The sequence below is a fragment of the Phyllostomus hastatus genome, unplaced genomic scaffold, assembly GCF_019186645.2.
Source record: "Phyllostomus hastatus isolate PE091 unplaced genomic scaffold, TTU_PhHast_1.1 phas_scaffold_93, whole genome shotgun sequence".
Lineage (NCBI taxonomy): Eukaryota > Metazoa > Chordata > Mammalia > Chiroptera > Phyllostomidae > Phyllostomus > Phyllostomus hastatus.
This window is the reverse complement of record NW_025334042.1, coordinates 1246721-1264127: the sequence shown is the minus strand read 5'-3', so window position 1 is coordinate 1264127 and position 17407 is coordinate 1246721. Positions and strand designations below refer to the sequence as shown.

The 17407-nt window shown below is 40.3% G+C and overlaps 1 protein-coding gene and 1 pseudogene across 8 annotated transcripts in view; both read right to left on the bottom strand.

Annotated features, from left to right (window-relative positions):
• KCNC2 (potassium voltage-gated channel subfamily C member 2) overlaps positions 1-10205 on the bottom strand; it is a 203225-nt gene extending 193020 nt beyond the window's left edge. For 2 of the 8 annotated variants that reach the window (XR_006784637.1, XM_045829883.1), the window contains exons 1-2: positions 9952-10199; positions 8109-8823 (exon numbers count right to left, since the gene is read on the bottom strand). Coding sequence is in view for 7 of the 8 variants with exons in the window: in XM_045829883.1 (XP_045685839.1) it covers positions 8109-8804 (696 nt within the window). In the remaining variant the exon portion in view is untranslated. Of the gene's footprint in view, positions 1-8108; positions 8824-9372; positions 9461-9951 lie in introns of those variants that run through there. The other 6 variants (XM_045829885.1, XM_045829886.1, XM_045829888.1 and 3 more) reach the window with 4 other exon arrangements.
• Positions 9900-17407, bottom strand: part of LOC123812538 — a 32401-nt pseudogene continuing 24893 nt past the window's right edge.

Below are 17407 nucleotides of genomic sequence, written 5' to 3'. Positions count from 1 at the left end.
GATCATACAGATGTCCTTACCATTACCAACTTTCAGAAGAAAACATCAGTCAAGTGACTGTAGCAAATTATGGAGCATTTTTTCCCCGATATCACCAGTAACACTTGGGCCTAAGTTCTTCTGTTGATTCCTATAAAATGAATTCTCTCAGAAAACATTCCTAAAATTATAGTGTTGCTTTACATTGCATTCCAGCACAGTAAACACAGACTAACCATCCATTAAACAAAACAGGTTCAAGGACGAGCTATTCTGCCCTGTATTTACTGGCCTCACAACAACATCCAATCTCTTTTGCAGACCTTAACAACAATTCCAAACATCTTTCACTCCTCTGTGTACACCCACCCTATCCGGTTAATTCTGTATGAGGAGAAAATGCCCTACAAAACATGTTAACCATCACCAGTAGGTTTTGCACCAGGGTTGCATTAAAATATTTCAAAAACAATAAATCAAACAAGAGTCAAAAACCATGTTATAAAACACACACAGAGATAAAGGGGAATATAGAAATTATTTCTTAATTATCTAAATATCTCCTGAAGCCTTTTATACATGGATGGCTGTTTGGGAGCTAAGACTTCTATAGATCTTCTCATGGAGATTGTGAGCTAAAGGAAAAAATAAGAGGTAAGTTCATAGTTTTGAGGCTTTAGAAGTAGAGCAGTGAGATGTAGAACTGGTAGAGAAGGCAGTGGAGAGAAACCTGGAAATAAAGTGAATGCCTGCAGCAGTGACGATTGCTGACTTTTGTTGAACGATAGGAAATGGAAGAGTGCAGACCTTACCCTAACTATTGTTAACATGCTCGCTGCTTCCCAAGGGCTACAATTTGTGCATCTCACGTCAAACACAGTCCAGCCTAGGCACTCAAGACTGAATGGGAAGAGCATCCAAAATCAGGTCTAAATGCTAGTCCTGTGCCTGTCACTAATGAACCATAGTTATGAACAAGGCAGCTGCCTTAGCGTGAATCGAGGCAACTGTGCCAGATGATGGTTACTTTCTTTCCAACTCTTAGTTCTTGTAAACACCAGAAGTCTGGCATGTGTATCAGCCACTGATATCATTCAAAAAGTATATATTTTCGATATATGTAATACACATGCATGTACACACACACACTAATGTTCTCACTCAAAACTTTAAACCATATTCCTCAATATCTCTTCCATCCCTATAAAAACTTTATAAACATATTCTCTGAGTATGTATCTGTTATTTTAGTGACTATGTCTTTTTTATGTAAATATGTGTATCCTGACTTAGAAAAACTATTTTCTCAAGAGAAATTTGGAGCACTACAAAATACATATATAAATATCTTGAAATGTTATTAATTAATGAGTATATAAAATGTAAACTTATGAACTGTGTTAGACAGCATTATATTCTCCAAGCTTATTCTGATAAAACAGGCTGTGAAACAGATAGAACTGAATAATTTGACACTATTTTGTAAACACTTAAATGTGTCAGGCATATCTGTAAATCCTCAAGTGAATAAGATTTTCCCTTCTGTATAAAATACAGGAAGGGGAAAAGGATGGTGTCTTTGACAAGACACTTTTCAAGTGGAAATAAAACTGAGATTATCTCATCAGTTATCCTTGTGGGTGGATAGATTTACACCTGCGTGGACTCTTAGATTTAGGGAATGACAGAGCCAATCATCTTTATGGATTTCATGACAGAGCCACAGCAAAAGATTTCCTGAGATCAAATGTGCAATTGAGAGAATGCTGTTTTCAATGGAAACAGGAAGCTCAGGGCCACCCTGTTTCTATGGTAACTAGAGCAGCAGTTACCCAACAGCTGTAGGGGGAAAAAGGGCAGAAAGTTATAAATGCAAAAAAACAAACAAAATTGATGCTGGCTTACCTGATCAGTGTAATATTCCTTATGGCACAATCAACATCGGTGCAGAGATGCTGTCCCTGCACCACCAACCCCAGGGGTCTTCAGTAATTAGTGTCCTTGCTTTTCCTCCAAACCTCAAAATGTTAGACCTGGAAGAAGTTTTGGCTACTATCTAGTCCTATGGGTCATTCCCATTTTTTTCTTTTTCTTTTTCTTTTTGTTCAGAATAAGGCAAAGAAAATCAAGACTCAGAAAGATGAAATGAATTCTCCAAGGTCACACAGCCAGCAGTGAAATCAGGGGTAATGCCTAGGTGTCATACATCCCAATCCAGGCATTTTCCAGTGCTGTTTCCACATGTTCCCTATTCCTGATCTCTTCTCCTCCAAGTACCCACAGTTTAGTCACTTTCTGTAAAAATATTGACTACACAGTATTAAAATTAATTACTACCTTTCAACCCATAAGAGAAGCAAAGAGCAGTGCTGTTCTGTCATAAGAAACAAAAATCTTGACTAATCTTCTAAAAAAAATCTCTTCATACTTCAAGGAGAACTGAATTAAATTTACATAATATATTGTTTGGATTATGTTGCCACTATCTATTTCCCTCTGGGGATCTGTGTTTACCTTTTATCAATCTTTTAGTGCCTTTTACTATTTCGCTTAGGCACATTTTTAAAGGTTGCCATAATAAAAAGGACTTATGACTTAGAAGTTAAAAAAATATGAGACCTGAAAACTACATTTATTTTATTTGTAGTAGTAAAAATAAATGGTAATGATAGACACTTTCAAATGGGAAAGATTGGCCTGCATACAAACCCACACATTTCCTTGTTTTTAGTTGCTTTGAAAATGTGCTTCTTGACAGAGAAGAAAAATTTCTTTGACTCTTATTTAGCTTTGTCAGCTGAAGTACACAAATGAGCTCTTAGAAAAATATTACAGAAAAAATCATGCCTAATCTGTCCAACTACATTCACCCTTGGCACACCTAATGCCCAGCCTAGTGCTCAGATCATCTAGTTTGTGATTCAAATATAGTACTGAAAATACAATTGACTATTGAAGTTACTTAGTTCTTTTAATGATGTATTGAATTCGGTACTTTCTGGTCCTATCCAATCCTCAGAATATAAGCAGATTCTGAAAATATAAGCATGTCAACTTCAAAATAGTGGCCTGGAAAATGTCAGAAGATACTTAGACGCTTATATGGCAAATGCAAACTGTTACTGTTACAGCAGATTCTTTTCAGGGTTCCGAAGGTCGGATTCGCATTGCTATATGGCTGGCCATGATTTTTTTAATTAATATAAAAGGGATGAAGAGACTTGACTATATCCCAAAAAATCCAGTTGTTCGGTATAAGTACAGCCTTCATCATCTTCTCCAATAATATGACAAAGAGAAAGCCAATAACTCACTTTGAAAGCAGAATAATCAAGACTAAAACAGCCTAACATTTTCATAATAAAATATAGACTAACAATACTTGAACACCATCATTTCTAACTAGAATATTTTCCTGCATGTGTCAGGCAGTATTTCCATGCAAGCTGTTTTTAAGGAATATGTTTTAATATCTCTAGAATTTTGTTTGTTGCATTTTTAAAATTTAACAGATCATGTTTTTAGGAAATATTTTATTATAAATACAGTGATGAGTTTATTGAGGGTGAAAGACTATATCTTTTCCATGCATTTGCAGTATCTTGCATAGTTTCTGGTCTAGAGTGACTGCATAATCAATACTCATTGAATTAATAAATGCTCTAAAATTTGTAATAATTGACAATAATATTTTGTGAACAAGATATATTTGGCCATTAATTCTTTTAACTGAGCTAATGCTTACAAAACAAGAATTAGAATATTTTTCCTCTTTAATCTTAATTTTTGACTCCAGATGTCCTTATCATTTTTTATATTTTTAATTTATTTTATTTTATTAAGAATTTATTTATTTATTTCTAGAGAGCGGAAGGGAGGGATAAAGAGAGGGAGAGAAATATCAATGTGAGGTTGCCTCTTGCACGCCCCCTACTGGGGACCTGGCCAGCAACCCAGGAGTGTGCCTGCACCAGGAACTGAACCAGCCACCCCTAGATTTTACAGGCCGGCACTCAATCCACTGAACCACACTAGGCAGAGCTGTCATATTTTTAATTAAATGTTACATTGAATGCCAGCAAATAGTCATTTAGGTTCTTCCCTTTCTGGTTTTGTTATTTATTTACTTATTTTATTTATTTACTTCAGTTTGAAGAAGAGGGAAATAAAAAAAGTGAATTAAGTATGTGAATTCTGAAACCAACTCCAGGTATTGAAACTTAAATTCTAGTAGTTTTAAGGACCGAAATTCTGGGAATAAAATAAATATTTTCATGATTAAAAAATGATGGATTCACTATCATAACCTGTGTGTACTTCGGGATGACCTGCACACAGCAGTGTACTAAAGAAAGGTCTGGAGAAGAGACATAAAACAGGCTGGACCCACACAAAAATGCAACGCCTTTGATCTGATTCCATGTCAGTTCTTCGTTTGTTTTTCTTTTCTAAAATGTTCTTTGAAAGTAAAAAATGGTCTATCAGGTAATCAAAGATCATTCTGCCAAGGAAGAGCCACAATCTGAAAAAGAACCTAACTCAATCACCTTCCATCTCCCTGCGCCCGCCCCCCCAAAAAGTAAGTGAAAGGAAGTGGAAGAAGGAGATATTTATAACTGCTCTCAGTTCTTTAATATTGGGAAGAAACTATTTAATAATTTTAATTCTAGTATTTTGTCACTATATTATCTTCTTAAAACATCTAACAAATCTAAAAGTTCTATCAAGGAATCTCTTCCTGGTTCCTATCTGCTTACCTGTGACAGAATGTCTTCGGAAGAAAGCACATACAAGCTTCGTTTCCTTCTAAAACTTAGATAGATATTAAATTGAAAACATACAACGCAGAACATTTTCACAGGTACAACTATGCATCTTTGCTTTTTACTATTTGTAAATATCTCTCAATGGCATCAACAGAATTATCTCTTTTTTCCCCTTGATCTCATTCTCCACACCAGGTTTCCATGACAACTTATTTGTGAGTTTTTATAAATTTCTATTTTTGAATACTATTCTTAAGGATAAGAATTCAAAAATATAAAATATAAACTTATTTACCAAGTTTACTTGGACAATTTAGACTTCTCAAATATGTGTTTACATCATAAATTAAAGGGACTAGAGGAGAAATGCCAACAAAAAAATAAACACAAAAACACAATGCTGTAAATTGTCCAGTTAATTATCCAGTTCCTATGACTATTGTTTCAGTCTGACAGTTTAGATCACAAAAGTTAGAAATAAAACACATCTGTTATAAAACTGAGACAATGTCTTCAATATTAGAAAAGATGACAATTTTAAAAAGGTGTTCAGACAAATTGTTCATCTCAAGTATACCAATAAAAATGCATTAATATAAAAAATGAGGAAAATCATTAAAGTTAAATATTTAACTTCTCTTAAGAATGATACTTGTGGCAGTTAAGACCAGAGCCAAAGCAAGCCACCTGATAATTGATATATGTCTCCTAGAACTATGTCCATGTCCAATGTAATTCTATTTATCAACCTAGTCAGATCACATTAAGTCAGATCATCATCTGAACTAAAAGCGTTCATATAAAAATACTAACTCACATTTAAATGGAATGGAGGTTTACTTCTGATTATTCTTTTTTAGGCAACCCTAGCAATTTGAAAAGGGATTTCCCTGAAGATAAGTCCTACAAATGTTAGCCAGTCTGAAGGAAAGCAAAACATTACTTATCAACTGGTGAATAAAAATGGAAGTTCAAACAGGGCTGGTTTAAAGAAATTAATTTCAATCCCATATTTTTATTCCAATGTTGGGTGCTGCAGGGTAAAATTTCCACCAGCCAAAGTCCAGGAACACACATATAAAAAAAAAGTCACAGATGATCTTTCGAAGTTAGCATGCAAGTGAATATCTTATGCTGCATTAGCTCTCCAGAGCAACAGGATCTGCAGGGATTTCACAAATCAGTCCGTTAGAATCAGTTGTTGTGGTGGAAGAGCCTGCAGAGGACGTCATAAGACCTCCAGATAATTTTGGCTCTACCATTAACTTGCCATATGACCTTGGCAATCACTTAGTATCTGCAATCTTCATTTTCCTCATCTACAAAATAAAGGGTATTCACAAGGTGATGTCAAAGAAATTGTCCATGTCTATGATTCACAGACTGATTCTGCTTCTAATGGCTCTGTGACCTTAAGTTAATCTTCAATCTACCTGTGTTCTTCCCTCACCTAAAATGGATACAATTCAAATTCTTAGTACTATTAATTAACGAAATCTTAGAAAGATTTATAGAAGACTATCTTCAACCTAACGGTCTACCCTTAGACCAATAATCAATTGAATCAATTTTTATAGCAATAATAGATGAGCACACTCTTATTAAAGTTTTTGCTATGCAGTGTCCTACAATAAAATGTATGCTATGATCATGAGGGAAAGATAACGAAATATTCTTTTTACAGAGCATGATCTAGAAAAATATATATATCACATGGTGAACCTGCAAACAAATTCAGTTATCTTTTTACCAGTTATCTCCACCAAGGAGAAAGAGCATTGTGGCACTCAACTGGGGCAGCGGCCGGGGGGCAGGAACACAGATGTGATGGTCACGAGTTTGAGGTTTAATTTAAATAAATACGTACTTGTTTGTTTGTGTTTTTCTGAATGTCAACTTTTGTCTGAAAGGAACCTTTCAGGGTTGAAGTTATGAATTCTATATTCAAATATGGTAATGTGGACCTCCTAGAATTTATGTATGCATTTAGATTCCAGATTCAATGGAGTGGCAGTGTTTTAAGTTATCTCTTTTATATTCAATTTCATACTGAAAACAAAACATATCTTCTGACTTCTAAAGTGGTGTCAGAAGCACATTTTCTGACAAGTTGGTAGAGGGACAGCTGCACAGTATCTCAGAGGCAAAGACTTCCGACACACAAAGACAGTAATGAGAATGGAGCCAACGTGAAGCTGGGAGAACTCCCATTCTGCCCAGGGGGCATCTTTTCTGGGTGTCAGAAGCAAATGAGACACATACAGTTGTAGAGACTTAACAAAATACAGTATTCTGTTCTCACATATAATTAAAAACCATTCACGTACCATATAATTTTTGGTTATTTATATTTCTTTTGTTTCCTTTAAACCGAAGAAATCACTATTGGTAACTTTTATAGCCCCTTTATGGGATTTTGAAGAATTAATTGGGAATGTCAAGAACCAAATTTAAGCTGTCACTCAAGCTGGAAACTGCAAAGAAAAATTGAGGGTGGGATCACAATCTAAACAGTAAAATAGAGTTTGCTACAATTTAAATTACCCAGATTTAGAAAATGTTATGAAACTTGGATCACCAAAGTGACTAATTCACATTCAGCCTGTGACAAACACTGTTACAGACCAAGGGGAAAGACACCAGCATCCAAAATTCAGTGTGCAGGTGGGCTCTCCCCTCAGCTCACTGGGAAGAGCAATCCCAGCACTCTTCTCCCTTGGAAAGAGACCAGCCCAAACAGCACGCAGGAGACTGTCTTCACAAAATGAACCTCCTGGCACACCCTCTCCCACGCCAGCCACGGGTGCATGGATTCCATTTCCCCTTCCTCTGTCCTCAGATGAGATCCCTAATTGAGCCACTGCCCTGGGTGAGTCAGATGGGAAGCAGTGTCAGCCTCACTGAAAATGTCAGATTGGGGTGACCAGAAGGCCTGAAGAGACATCGGTGCTAAAAGAAAAGTTATAACAAAACCATCAAGAAAAATGAGCAAACCAACAAAACACCCTCAAGATGAAGTCTGATGCTGGTTTCAAGAAAAAGTTCCAGACAGACTTGCACAGAGAAGTCACCATAGGCCCTTCAGGTCCCATCTGCTGAAGTAAATCTGAGTTAGAGTCGAGGAGAGGAGGGAGGTGAAGGGGACCTGGGCAGATGGGGGTCCGGGCCCCTGAGTTTACCTTTCACCCGACCGACCGACAGGCTTCCAATCTCCTGGTCTAGGACCCCGATCCCTGCTCCCCTCCCCCACTCCCCATGCCAGAGGCCCTCGGGGCAAATGAACAGCAGGGCTGGGGAAGGTGTTGGGAAAAGTTGGAGCAGCAGGGAAGGGGTGTGGGGAGGAGGGAGTCTGGCCTTACTCACCCTGGCGGCTCGGGACGAGTAGGGGTCCTCGAAGAGCGCCCACATGCGGGGCTGCAGCCGCCTCCAGCGGCCAGACTTGCCGTCGGGGCCCCCCGGGCCCGCGGCGTCCTCGATGCCCAGCCTCTTGGCCGCCAGGTCCTCGTCGTCGCCAGGGTCGCCGCCGATGAGGTCGGGGGTCTCGAAGGTGTCGAGGGCCTCCTCGGCGTCGCGGTGCTGCCTGTAGGTCATCCAGCAGCAGGGCTCCACGTCCGTCTCGTCGATGCCCCAGAAGGCCAGCTCCTCCTCGAAGAGCGGCCCGCACACGTCGGCGGGGCAGTGCAGCTTGCCGGTGCGGTAGTAGTTGAGCACGTAGGCGAAGACGCCCGGGTGCCGGTCGAAGAAGAACTCGCGGCCGCCCCCGGCGTGGTCCCCGCCGCCGCCGCCCCGGTGGGAGCCGCAGTTGCCCGCTCCGCCCTCGAAGCAGCGCCCGGGCCCCGGGGACAGGGGGGGCGGTCGCGGCGACGACGGAGAGGGCAGCGGGGGCGCCGACTGCGGCCGGTCGCCCGCCGCCGTGGTCAGGCAGTCGCCCTGGGGCTCGGAGGCGGCGAGCAGGGCCAGGCGCGTCCCGGGCAGGGTCTTCAGGGTGCTGCGGTAGGTCTCGTGCCGGGTGCCCCCGACGTTGAGGATCACCCTCTCGTTGTTCTCGATCTTGCCCATCTCTGTGGCTCAGACATGACTGGGGGGGGGGTGAACACGGCCCCAAGTTAAGCGTCTCGGCCGTCAGAGCCGAGCCCCCACCCCCACTCCCAGCCCAAGAGCCCCGAGATGCGGGCTTGGCAGGCTGGCACAGGGCGAACGACCCTCCCCGGGCCGTCGGCGCCCGGTGTGCTCCCGCCCCACTCCTTTCCCGGGTTCCCAGGGCACCAAGGGGGTAGCAGTGCAAGTCTTCCTTGACCTTCCAGGACACCCTTTTCCCCGCTTCACACCTCACCTTTCTCCCTTTGCGCCTTCATCTTTTCACCCTTCACCCTCGCAGCCCCGAGCTCGCTCTCTCTCCTCCCTGTCTCCCCCTCTTGCACTTTTCTCCCCCTCCCCTCCGCCGCCGCACCCCCCGCCCCAGGTCCCTCTCGGCCACTCTCCACTCCCTTAGTCGCTCTCCCCGTCCGCTAGCCTGGAGACAATTCCCTCAGGCAAGGAGTCCTCTCTGCTGAGCCAAGTTGGCAGTGGCAGCTGAGAGCCGCCCCCCGCCCCCCGGACTCGGCCTAGCGCCCCCTGGCACGCTTACCCTCGGTCGACTCTGGGTGGCTTCCTGCTCCCTGGTGCTCGGGGCGTGCCCTCTGAGCGACCTGTTCCAGGTTCACCTCTACTCTCCCTCACTGACCAGGCAAAAAGACTCAACGCAGAAGTCAAAGAAAAAAAAAATCTCCCTGATGTTGCCTTTCACCAAGGAGACCTCGGACCAATTTCCTGATCCAATTTTCTTTTCACCTTATTGCTGTTGCTGCTTATATTATTACTACTTGGGAAAGGAGAAGACTGACTAGCATCCATTTTTGAGAATAGTAGTGATTAATGCATCCCGCCCGGTCTCCTCTTCCTAAAAAATAAATAAATAAATAATGCCTCGGGGATGGGGGTGGGGGCTGCTTTCTAGGAGGGGCGAGGCCGCGGGAAAGGCTGCGGGAGGCACACCCCCTGGGCTGCGAGTCCGGGCTGACAGCGTCCCCGTTTCCAGTCTCCCGTCCACCTTCCCCCGGGGCTTCTCTTCCACACTCCTCCTGCGGAATGGAAGGGGGGCGCCTGCCTGCAGGGTCAGCGCGCCCTTCCCAGCACATCACCCCCTTTCCCTCCCGCCCCCAGATACCTTCGAGACCGAGATAAAAGTGGTTCTGCTTTGGTGTCCGCGTGGACGAGCCTCTCCCGGCAGCGGGACTTGGTCCCAACACCCAGCCGAGCCGCCCTTCTCCAACGGGAAACTACTTGTTGGTGTTTTGCGGGTTCCGGTGGTTGGGCCGCCCGTCTGGGCGCTGGGGTCGCGGAGACAGCCCCAGGGGGCCGCCGGCCACGCTCCCCGCCCTCATTCCGCGAGAGGCTGGCTCGCCCAGCGCCAGCCTCGGCGCCGCGAGTCACCATCGCGCGGGGCTGGGCGAACCATGGAGCTCGGGGCGGGTCCGGCCGGAGCTCCGCGCCCCGGGCGCGCGCGGGCAAATAGGCTGGCCGCGGCTGCAGGCAGCGGAGCTGGCCGTAGAGGGCTGGAGAGCTCAACCCTTTGAAGGTGAAGCCACCCCGCTCCGATTGCGACCTGCAGATTCTGTTTCGCCCCTGAAGCAACCGCTGCTGGAACTGCCCCTGCCGCACCACTCGCCGCCAACCGCCGCCGCCGGAGCACGGAGCTCGGGGAAGGGTGGGTGGGAGTGTGGGTGGGTCTGGGTGAGCTCAGCTGTACCAACCAGGTTCAGCTATTTTTCTTTGGTGAAGCTCTACCCCCACCCTCTCTGCCGGCCTTATTTACACCCGGCTCTCCACATCCTTTCTCTTCCCGCTGCCCCACCGCCCCTCCCAACAAGTGAGAGAGAATCTAAGACCAATTGTGGGTTTTTTTGTTTGTTTTTTTGGTTTTTTTAATGGCAGCTGATGGGAAACACGTCTACTTACAGGTGACCAGTGAGTCTTTTTTCTCGTGTCTTATACATGGCTCTGGCTTGCTCTTTTCAGTCAAATGTAGGTCTCCAGACACCACATCATGGTTATGTAAAACAAAACAAGTTTTAAAAGTTTATTCAGGACCATAAATCTCAAGCAAGTAAAAATTCAGGTTTCTTTATCAGAAACGAGAAAGACAAGCTACAGATTTCCAAGTCCCAAAGCAAGTGTCTAATTAGCCAATCTCTCACCTTCTTAAATTTGTATCGTGCCTTGTATTAGTTTGTTGCGGCTCCCATAATAAAGTATCACAATGTACATTGTTTACAGCAGAAATACATTATCTCCCAGTTCTGGAGGCTACAAACTTGAAATTAAGGCGTTGCCAGGGTTGGTTCCTTCTGAGGGCTCTGAGAAATGGAGCTATTCCAGCCCTCTCTCCTTGGCTTGTGGGAGGTGGTCATCTGACTGTGTCTTCACATCATTTTCTCCTTAGGCAGATGTCTGTGTGTCCAAATTTCTCAGTTATATAAAAACCCTAGATGTAATGATTAGAAGCCACCTTAATGACTTCATTTTAAATTGATCACCTCTGTAAAAACCCTATCTCCAAACAAGGTCACATTCTGAGGTGCTGGAGATCAGAACTTCAACATCTCTCTTTGGAGAGGGTGCTGGAGGGTTGCGGGGTGGAAGGCAGGGAAACAGTTCAACCCTTATCAGACCTCACCACCCAAAAAACGTGTGTGTTTCTGTGCCTGTGTGTACATTTCTAGGGAGGGAGGTAAAGGGGGCAAGCACCTATTCCACAGGTATGTTTTCATAGAATTGATGTCCACATAGTAGGCAAAACATCAAGTTGTATGTAGGAGGAAATCTCTTTGAAAAAGTTGTTCATAGTGACACTGTGATCTGAAAAGAGCAAAAGTTATTAGTTACTAATAAAGTTTTAGCAATATAGAGGACTGCAAGGTGCATGGTTAAAGATAAACAATTCACTAAAAACACCTGTTATGACAGTAAATAAACAAAGTGAAGAATTAAAAGGTTTTTAAAAGGGCACTGATTTCTAGAAAAGTAATGCAAGAAAATATGTATGTGTACATGTATAAAAATTTACTAATAATATGACAGTCAATGTGTAGTAATAACCTAAGAAACTGCTCTGTGAAAATATAAATTTCCTTTACTAACACATGCAAAAAAATGTAAAGCTTAAATACTGAGGGAGTGATTCTAGTTTTTCCCTATTATAAATCACAAAGGAATTTCTAAAAATAATAGTGATAGTTAATTTTAATTGCCATAAAATTTACAAAGAAAAATTCTATTCATATTCTAACATGCATCTTCATATTGTCTAGATGGTTCCTTATATAACTTAATGTTGTAAATCCAGTGAAGAGAGAAGGTGCATGGTTTGGTTTAAAATAAACTGGCAATAGTAAGGGTAGTAACAGAAGCATTTATAATAATAATAATATTTACTGAGCTCTTACTACATGCAAAGTGCTTTACCTAAATTACTGATTTTTAATTTTTTTTTAAAGATAAATCTTTTCTTTTTTTTAATTTATTTATTTTTAGAGAGGGGAGGGAGGGAGATAGAGAGAGAGAGAGAGAAACATCAACGTGCGGTTGCTGGGGGTTCTGGCCTGCAACCCAGGAATGTACCCTGGCTGGGAATCGAACCTGGGACACTTTGGTTCCCAGCCCGCGCTCAATCCACTGAGCTACGCCAGCCAGGGCCTGATTTTTAATTTAAGTGGAAGAAGTATTCACATTAAATTACAAGACTTCTAGAAAGATAACTCATACAGATGGCAGAACCAATAATGAAAACCTTCAATTTGGGATTAAATTTGTATTATGAGGGATCTATAGAGGAATCTAAAAAGGGGCTGAGGGAGATGCCAAGGACTCATGGGGGAGGGGAGATAAGAAAGAGATGTAATGAATCAATTTGTGTCTAATCTTATATAAGCTATCTAGAAATAATCAAAGGATAAGAGGATCATCTTATAGAAGAAGTCAGACTTTTCTTATGATTCATAAAAGGATTAGATGTGAAATTAGAGAACATGCCAGATAAGTTTGAAAATAAGAATGTGAGAAATAAAAGATGAGCTTGTATTTCACTGGATAATTGATATTTCACTGGATATTTCACTGGATAAATGATACAGTCTTTGTTATTTTTTTTCCAGTCAATATAAGAGGGGAAGATCCTAGGACAAGTATCCAGGCTTCATTATATAGGACAGGAGAGAACAGAAAATCCCTCCAGCTAACTCCAAATCTTTGATGAACAATGGCAATGGAAAGGTGAAGGGGGAAAAAAAACAGCTATGGTTTCCTTTGTTGGTCTGTGTGCAGTAAGGATCTACATGACTGTTACTCCTTACAGTGAAGTAGCTGAAATGCTGCTTCCTTTGCATCCTTGAGTCTGCATCATACAAGGCTGTGGAAACCTAGCACTACTTCACCACCAGACATACGGCTTGATCTCATGAAGCCACGCTGAGAATATCAGAATGACATATCTGTAAGTTTAACATTTGAACAAATTAACTCTTTTAAAGAACAGCTATAAGGATTTAAACCTTTACGAAGCAAAATGCTATTTATAGACAAAATTCCTCTGAGGTAGATTTAAAAATGGCCACAATGTCCCATCCCTCCCTGTAGTTATGATCCTTTATAATATGACTTTACATCTTCTCCTATCAGGTCTCTTCAGCCCTTGAATCTGTACTGGCTGTATGACTTGCTTTGGCCAATAGAATGAAGCCAAGTGATGTAACAGTTCAAAGCCTCAACTTGAAAAGGTCCTGCAGGCTTCTGAATTCTCTTTCTTTTTTGGAGCCCTCCTCTGGTGCTGTGAGAACAAGCCTTAGCTGGTCTGCTTGATGATGAGATCTCTCTCCCTGACATACACACATACCTCTTTAGTACAAAAAGAAGTAGAATTAAGAAACAAGTCAAGAACACAATAGAACAAGGATTTTTAAAAAGGAATAAAGTACTTGCCAGCAGCTATAACTTCTCATCTCTTCCCCTAGATGAGAGCCACTTAATTCCCAAAAGTAGAACTGCTGTCGTGCATATCCAGAACTGTCCGGGGGAACCTAGTCCAGATGCATTGAGCCACAGAGTCACTAGCTACATATAAACCTATATTTGGGTTATTATGCTCTGGAATTTTCTGTTACACAAACTGATTCATCCTCTGTGTTTTCTTCATCTGAAAAGTAAAAAATGTGAGCCCACTTACCTGTTTTTTAACAATAACTAATATTTATATCATACATTATGAATCTTAAAAGAAAACTAATATGTGATTTATACTTTCTCACTTCATAAATTTTTGAGAGGAAGTATTTTATAGTGGTTAATTACAAATTCCATGGGCCTTGAAGGCCAAAAAAATGGAGTTCATCTTCTAAGCATTTTTCATGAGATTTCTGACCCCTAAAAAATCACACAGCTCCTTGAACCTCAATTTCCTCACGTACAGAATGAGGATGATGACAGTATAGTTACTATTATTATTAAATTACATAAGGCCAAATAGAACACTTAAAAAATTAATGACACATTTTAGGCATGTACTAACAGTACCTTGTATTGTAACATGAAGAAAAACTATCACCCTCAAATCACAGTTAATAATTGATAGGAGCAGAACTGTAACCCACATCCTCTGATGACATCCTCTGTTATTCTACACTGTCTTGTGCAGAAGTCAAAACTAGCTCAAATACTGGAGATTCCATAGAGATAGAATGAAATACAAACTAGAATCCATGCAATAAGTCTACATTGTTCTCAAATTATTTTTATTTAAAAATATATGCAATTACCATCTTTTAATAACCTACCTTATACAATATGCTTTTTTTACTATCCAACATAGTTACTTGTGACAATTATAAGATGATGATAAATGTACATGTGAAAAATTCTTCTATTACTAATTTTACAATTTGGTCATTTGATTTGTAAGAAATACATAAGAAATACAAAAGAGAATTTTCCCTAATTGTCCAGATCCAGAGGCTTTGCATACCCAGCAAAACAATACATATTTAGTCAATTTGAGCATATTGTATATTTAGAAAATTAATGTGCAAATAGTGCTGAGAAAGGCATTTTAGGTTGAAGGAAAAGAAAAATTCTCAGTGAGCATAGATGTTGACTGATGAGCATTTAAAGCAAGAGTTGAAAATGGCCTTGTTGTTATGAAAAATTCCATATCATAGCCCTCTGTACCAGTCATTCAGATAGATAGGTAGATAGATAGATGATAGATGATAGATAGATAGACAGATGATAGATAGATAGATGATAGACCCTAGTAAATGGCCACCTATCACACTACTTAAAGTCACTATAACTTACAAAGGGAGCAATATGCAGGAGTTATTCTTAGAGGATGGTCTACTTCTAGGTGTAAATTATTGACAGATATCAATAAAGTGTACTTTCTATTGTTCTTGTTCCATAATAGATCATGGATGTTAGGTAAGACATTTCATTAAAATTTTATAATCTGTATTTTAGTACTTCCCTGCCTTCTACTGCTAATGATTTCATACATGTATGACTTACTCTACTACATTATATGTTTGTAGATTCCCTCTCTTTACATTGTCTTTATGACCTCTCAGCTATAGTAGAGTTCTATGTCTTGAAGTGCATTCGACTGTCCTGTGCAGCTTTTTAAAATGCAAAAGGCACCGCCCTGAGTTTCTGATTCAGTTGATTTGGTCTGCACCAATTCCTGCAGTCTGAAATTTGTATTTTTAAAAGCATACTACACTTTATGAAACATCCATAAGAAACTATATTGAAGAGAATGTTTATAAAACTATGACAAGAAATTAGCTGAAGTTTGCATCTGCAGAATATATTAAGGGAGGAGTAGAGCAGGAAAAGAACTCACATTTACTAAGCACAAGCAGTAGACTTCATATTTACATATATTATTTCATTACAAGCAGTGCAACAAGCAGGTATTGAAACACTCATTTTCTTCATATTAGGCAAAGGATTGACAGAGTGATTAAAGAAAAGGAATCATTAGTGACTGCAGTAGTGCAAACTCTTTAAAGTACTGAGGTCAAAATAAAATACCAATAGGTTTAGATTTAACTCATTTGATCCTCAACCTATGATTTTACCAGCATTTTACTGATGAGGAGTCTGAGACTCTAAAATTTTAAAATAGCTTGCCCAATATGGCATAGCTAGTAAGGGACAGCTGGTAACATTCATGCCCACAGGTGTTTAATTCCAATGCCTATGTCCCCATCAGAGAGCAAATGGTAGAACCATGATTTGAATAGAAAATAGAAAATAATAGACAAAACAAAATATAAATACCATAAAGTACATCAATTGTTTAGTGAATGGAAAACCTGTTATATCCCAAAGCTATATATCCTCCTGTTTAATAAAGAGTGTACGCTAAGAACACTAATCGAAATAAGTTAAGTAAAGCAGATTTTTTAAAAGGGCTATGTTTGAATTTCTTTAATATGGAAGAAAAAGAATGGAAACCATGAGTTACAAATATTGTTCTGCAAGAGGCTGAAAATAATCCGGTTGGTTTACCCAGGAAATAAAAATAAGAGCACAAGGAATGAGGAAGTTGAAACAGACTTGTAATTAAACTAAAGCAGATATAAGGACACCAGTTTAGCTTCATTATTTAGAAAGACATCTAGACAGCTGGAAAAGCAGGCTTCTGAAAAGCTACTACATGCAGGTTTCAAACAGAATTGAGGGAAATAAAAATAATGTGAAGGCAAAGAAGCAATTCTAGGGAACTAGACAAAGGCAAGCATTATTGAAATTCTTCTCTTTTAACTAGACCATGGAAACCTGCTTTTCAATTTATCTTCTAAAAAAATCAAACTATGGATAGCTTAAACTATCATGCAATTTTGGGGACAGAAATAAAAAATAATTTAAAACCCCAGTATAAATTAGCATGGCAAAATAACTTCATGGAAAACATTAAGCCACGTGCAAAAACACACAGCTAATTGTTCCCAAGTGATATAAAACATTTTTTGAATTTCTGTCAGGAGAAAAAGATACATCAATTTTAATTCCATATTTAGATACATAATCTTAACAAGTCCAGTATTCTCTGAATGTCCTGAATCTTTTTATCACCATAATTAAATTTGTTCATTTAGTTAAACAGATTTAAGAGCATCTTTCATTGATTGCATTTCATTATTGTGATAGGTGACACAACTTATTAATGAAACATGAACCAAGAGAATACTCACAGTGCATTCCTCCTTAGTCCTAAAGACAATATTCCCTACTCTTACTACTAATCATTTCAATCATTTTGTTCCCTTTTAGGCAATGACCACCAAAAAAAAAAATAAACAAACAAGTATTGGGCAAGAGAACCAAGTTAGGAAGCTTAATCGAGGACCATGACTAAGAGAAATAAATTATCCCAAGGCATAGCAAACAGAATATCTAGGACTAAACTCATATCCATTATCTCCAATCCCCAATTCAGCCTTTCCAGCAACCTTCTGAATCTAGGGGTGGGGCACAGATATGCTCAAGCTAAAAACTTGGAAAACACTCATAACTCAATCCTTTTTCTATCTAATATCAAACATCAACTTGTTAACCAAGTACATAAA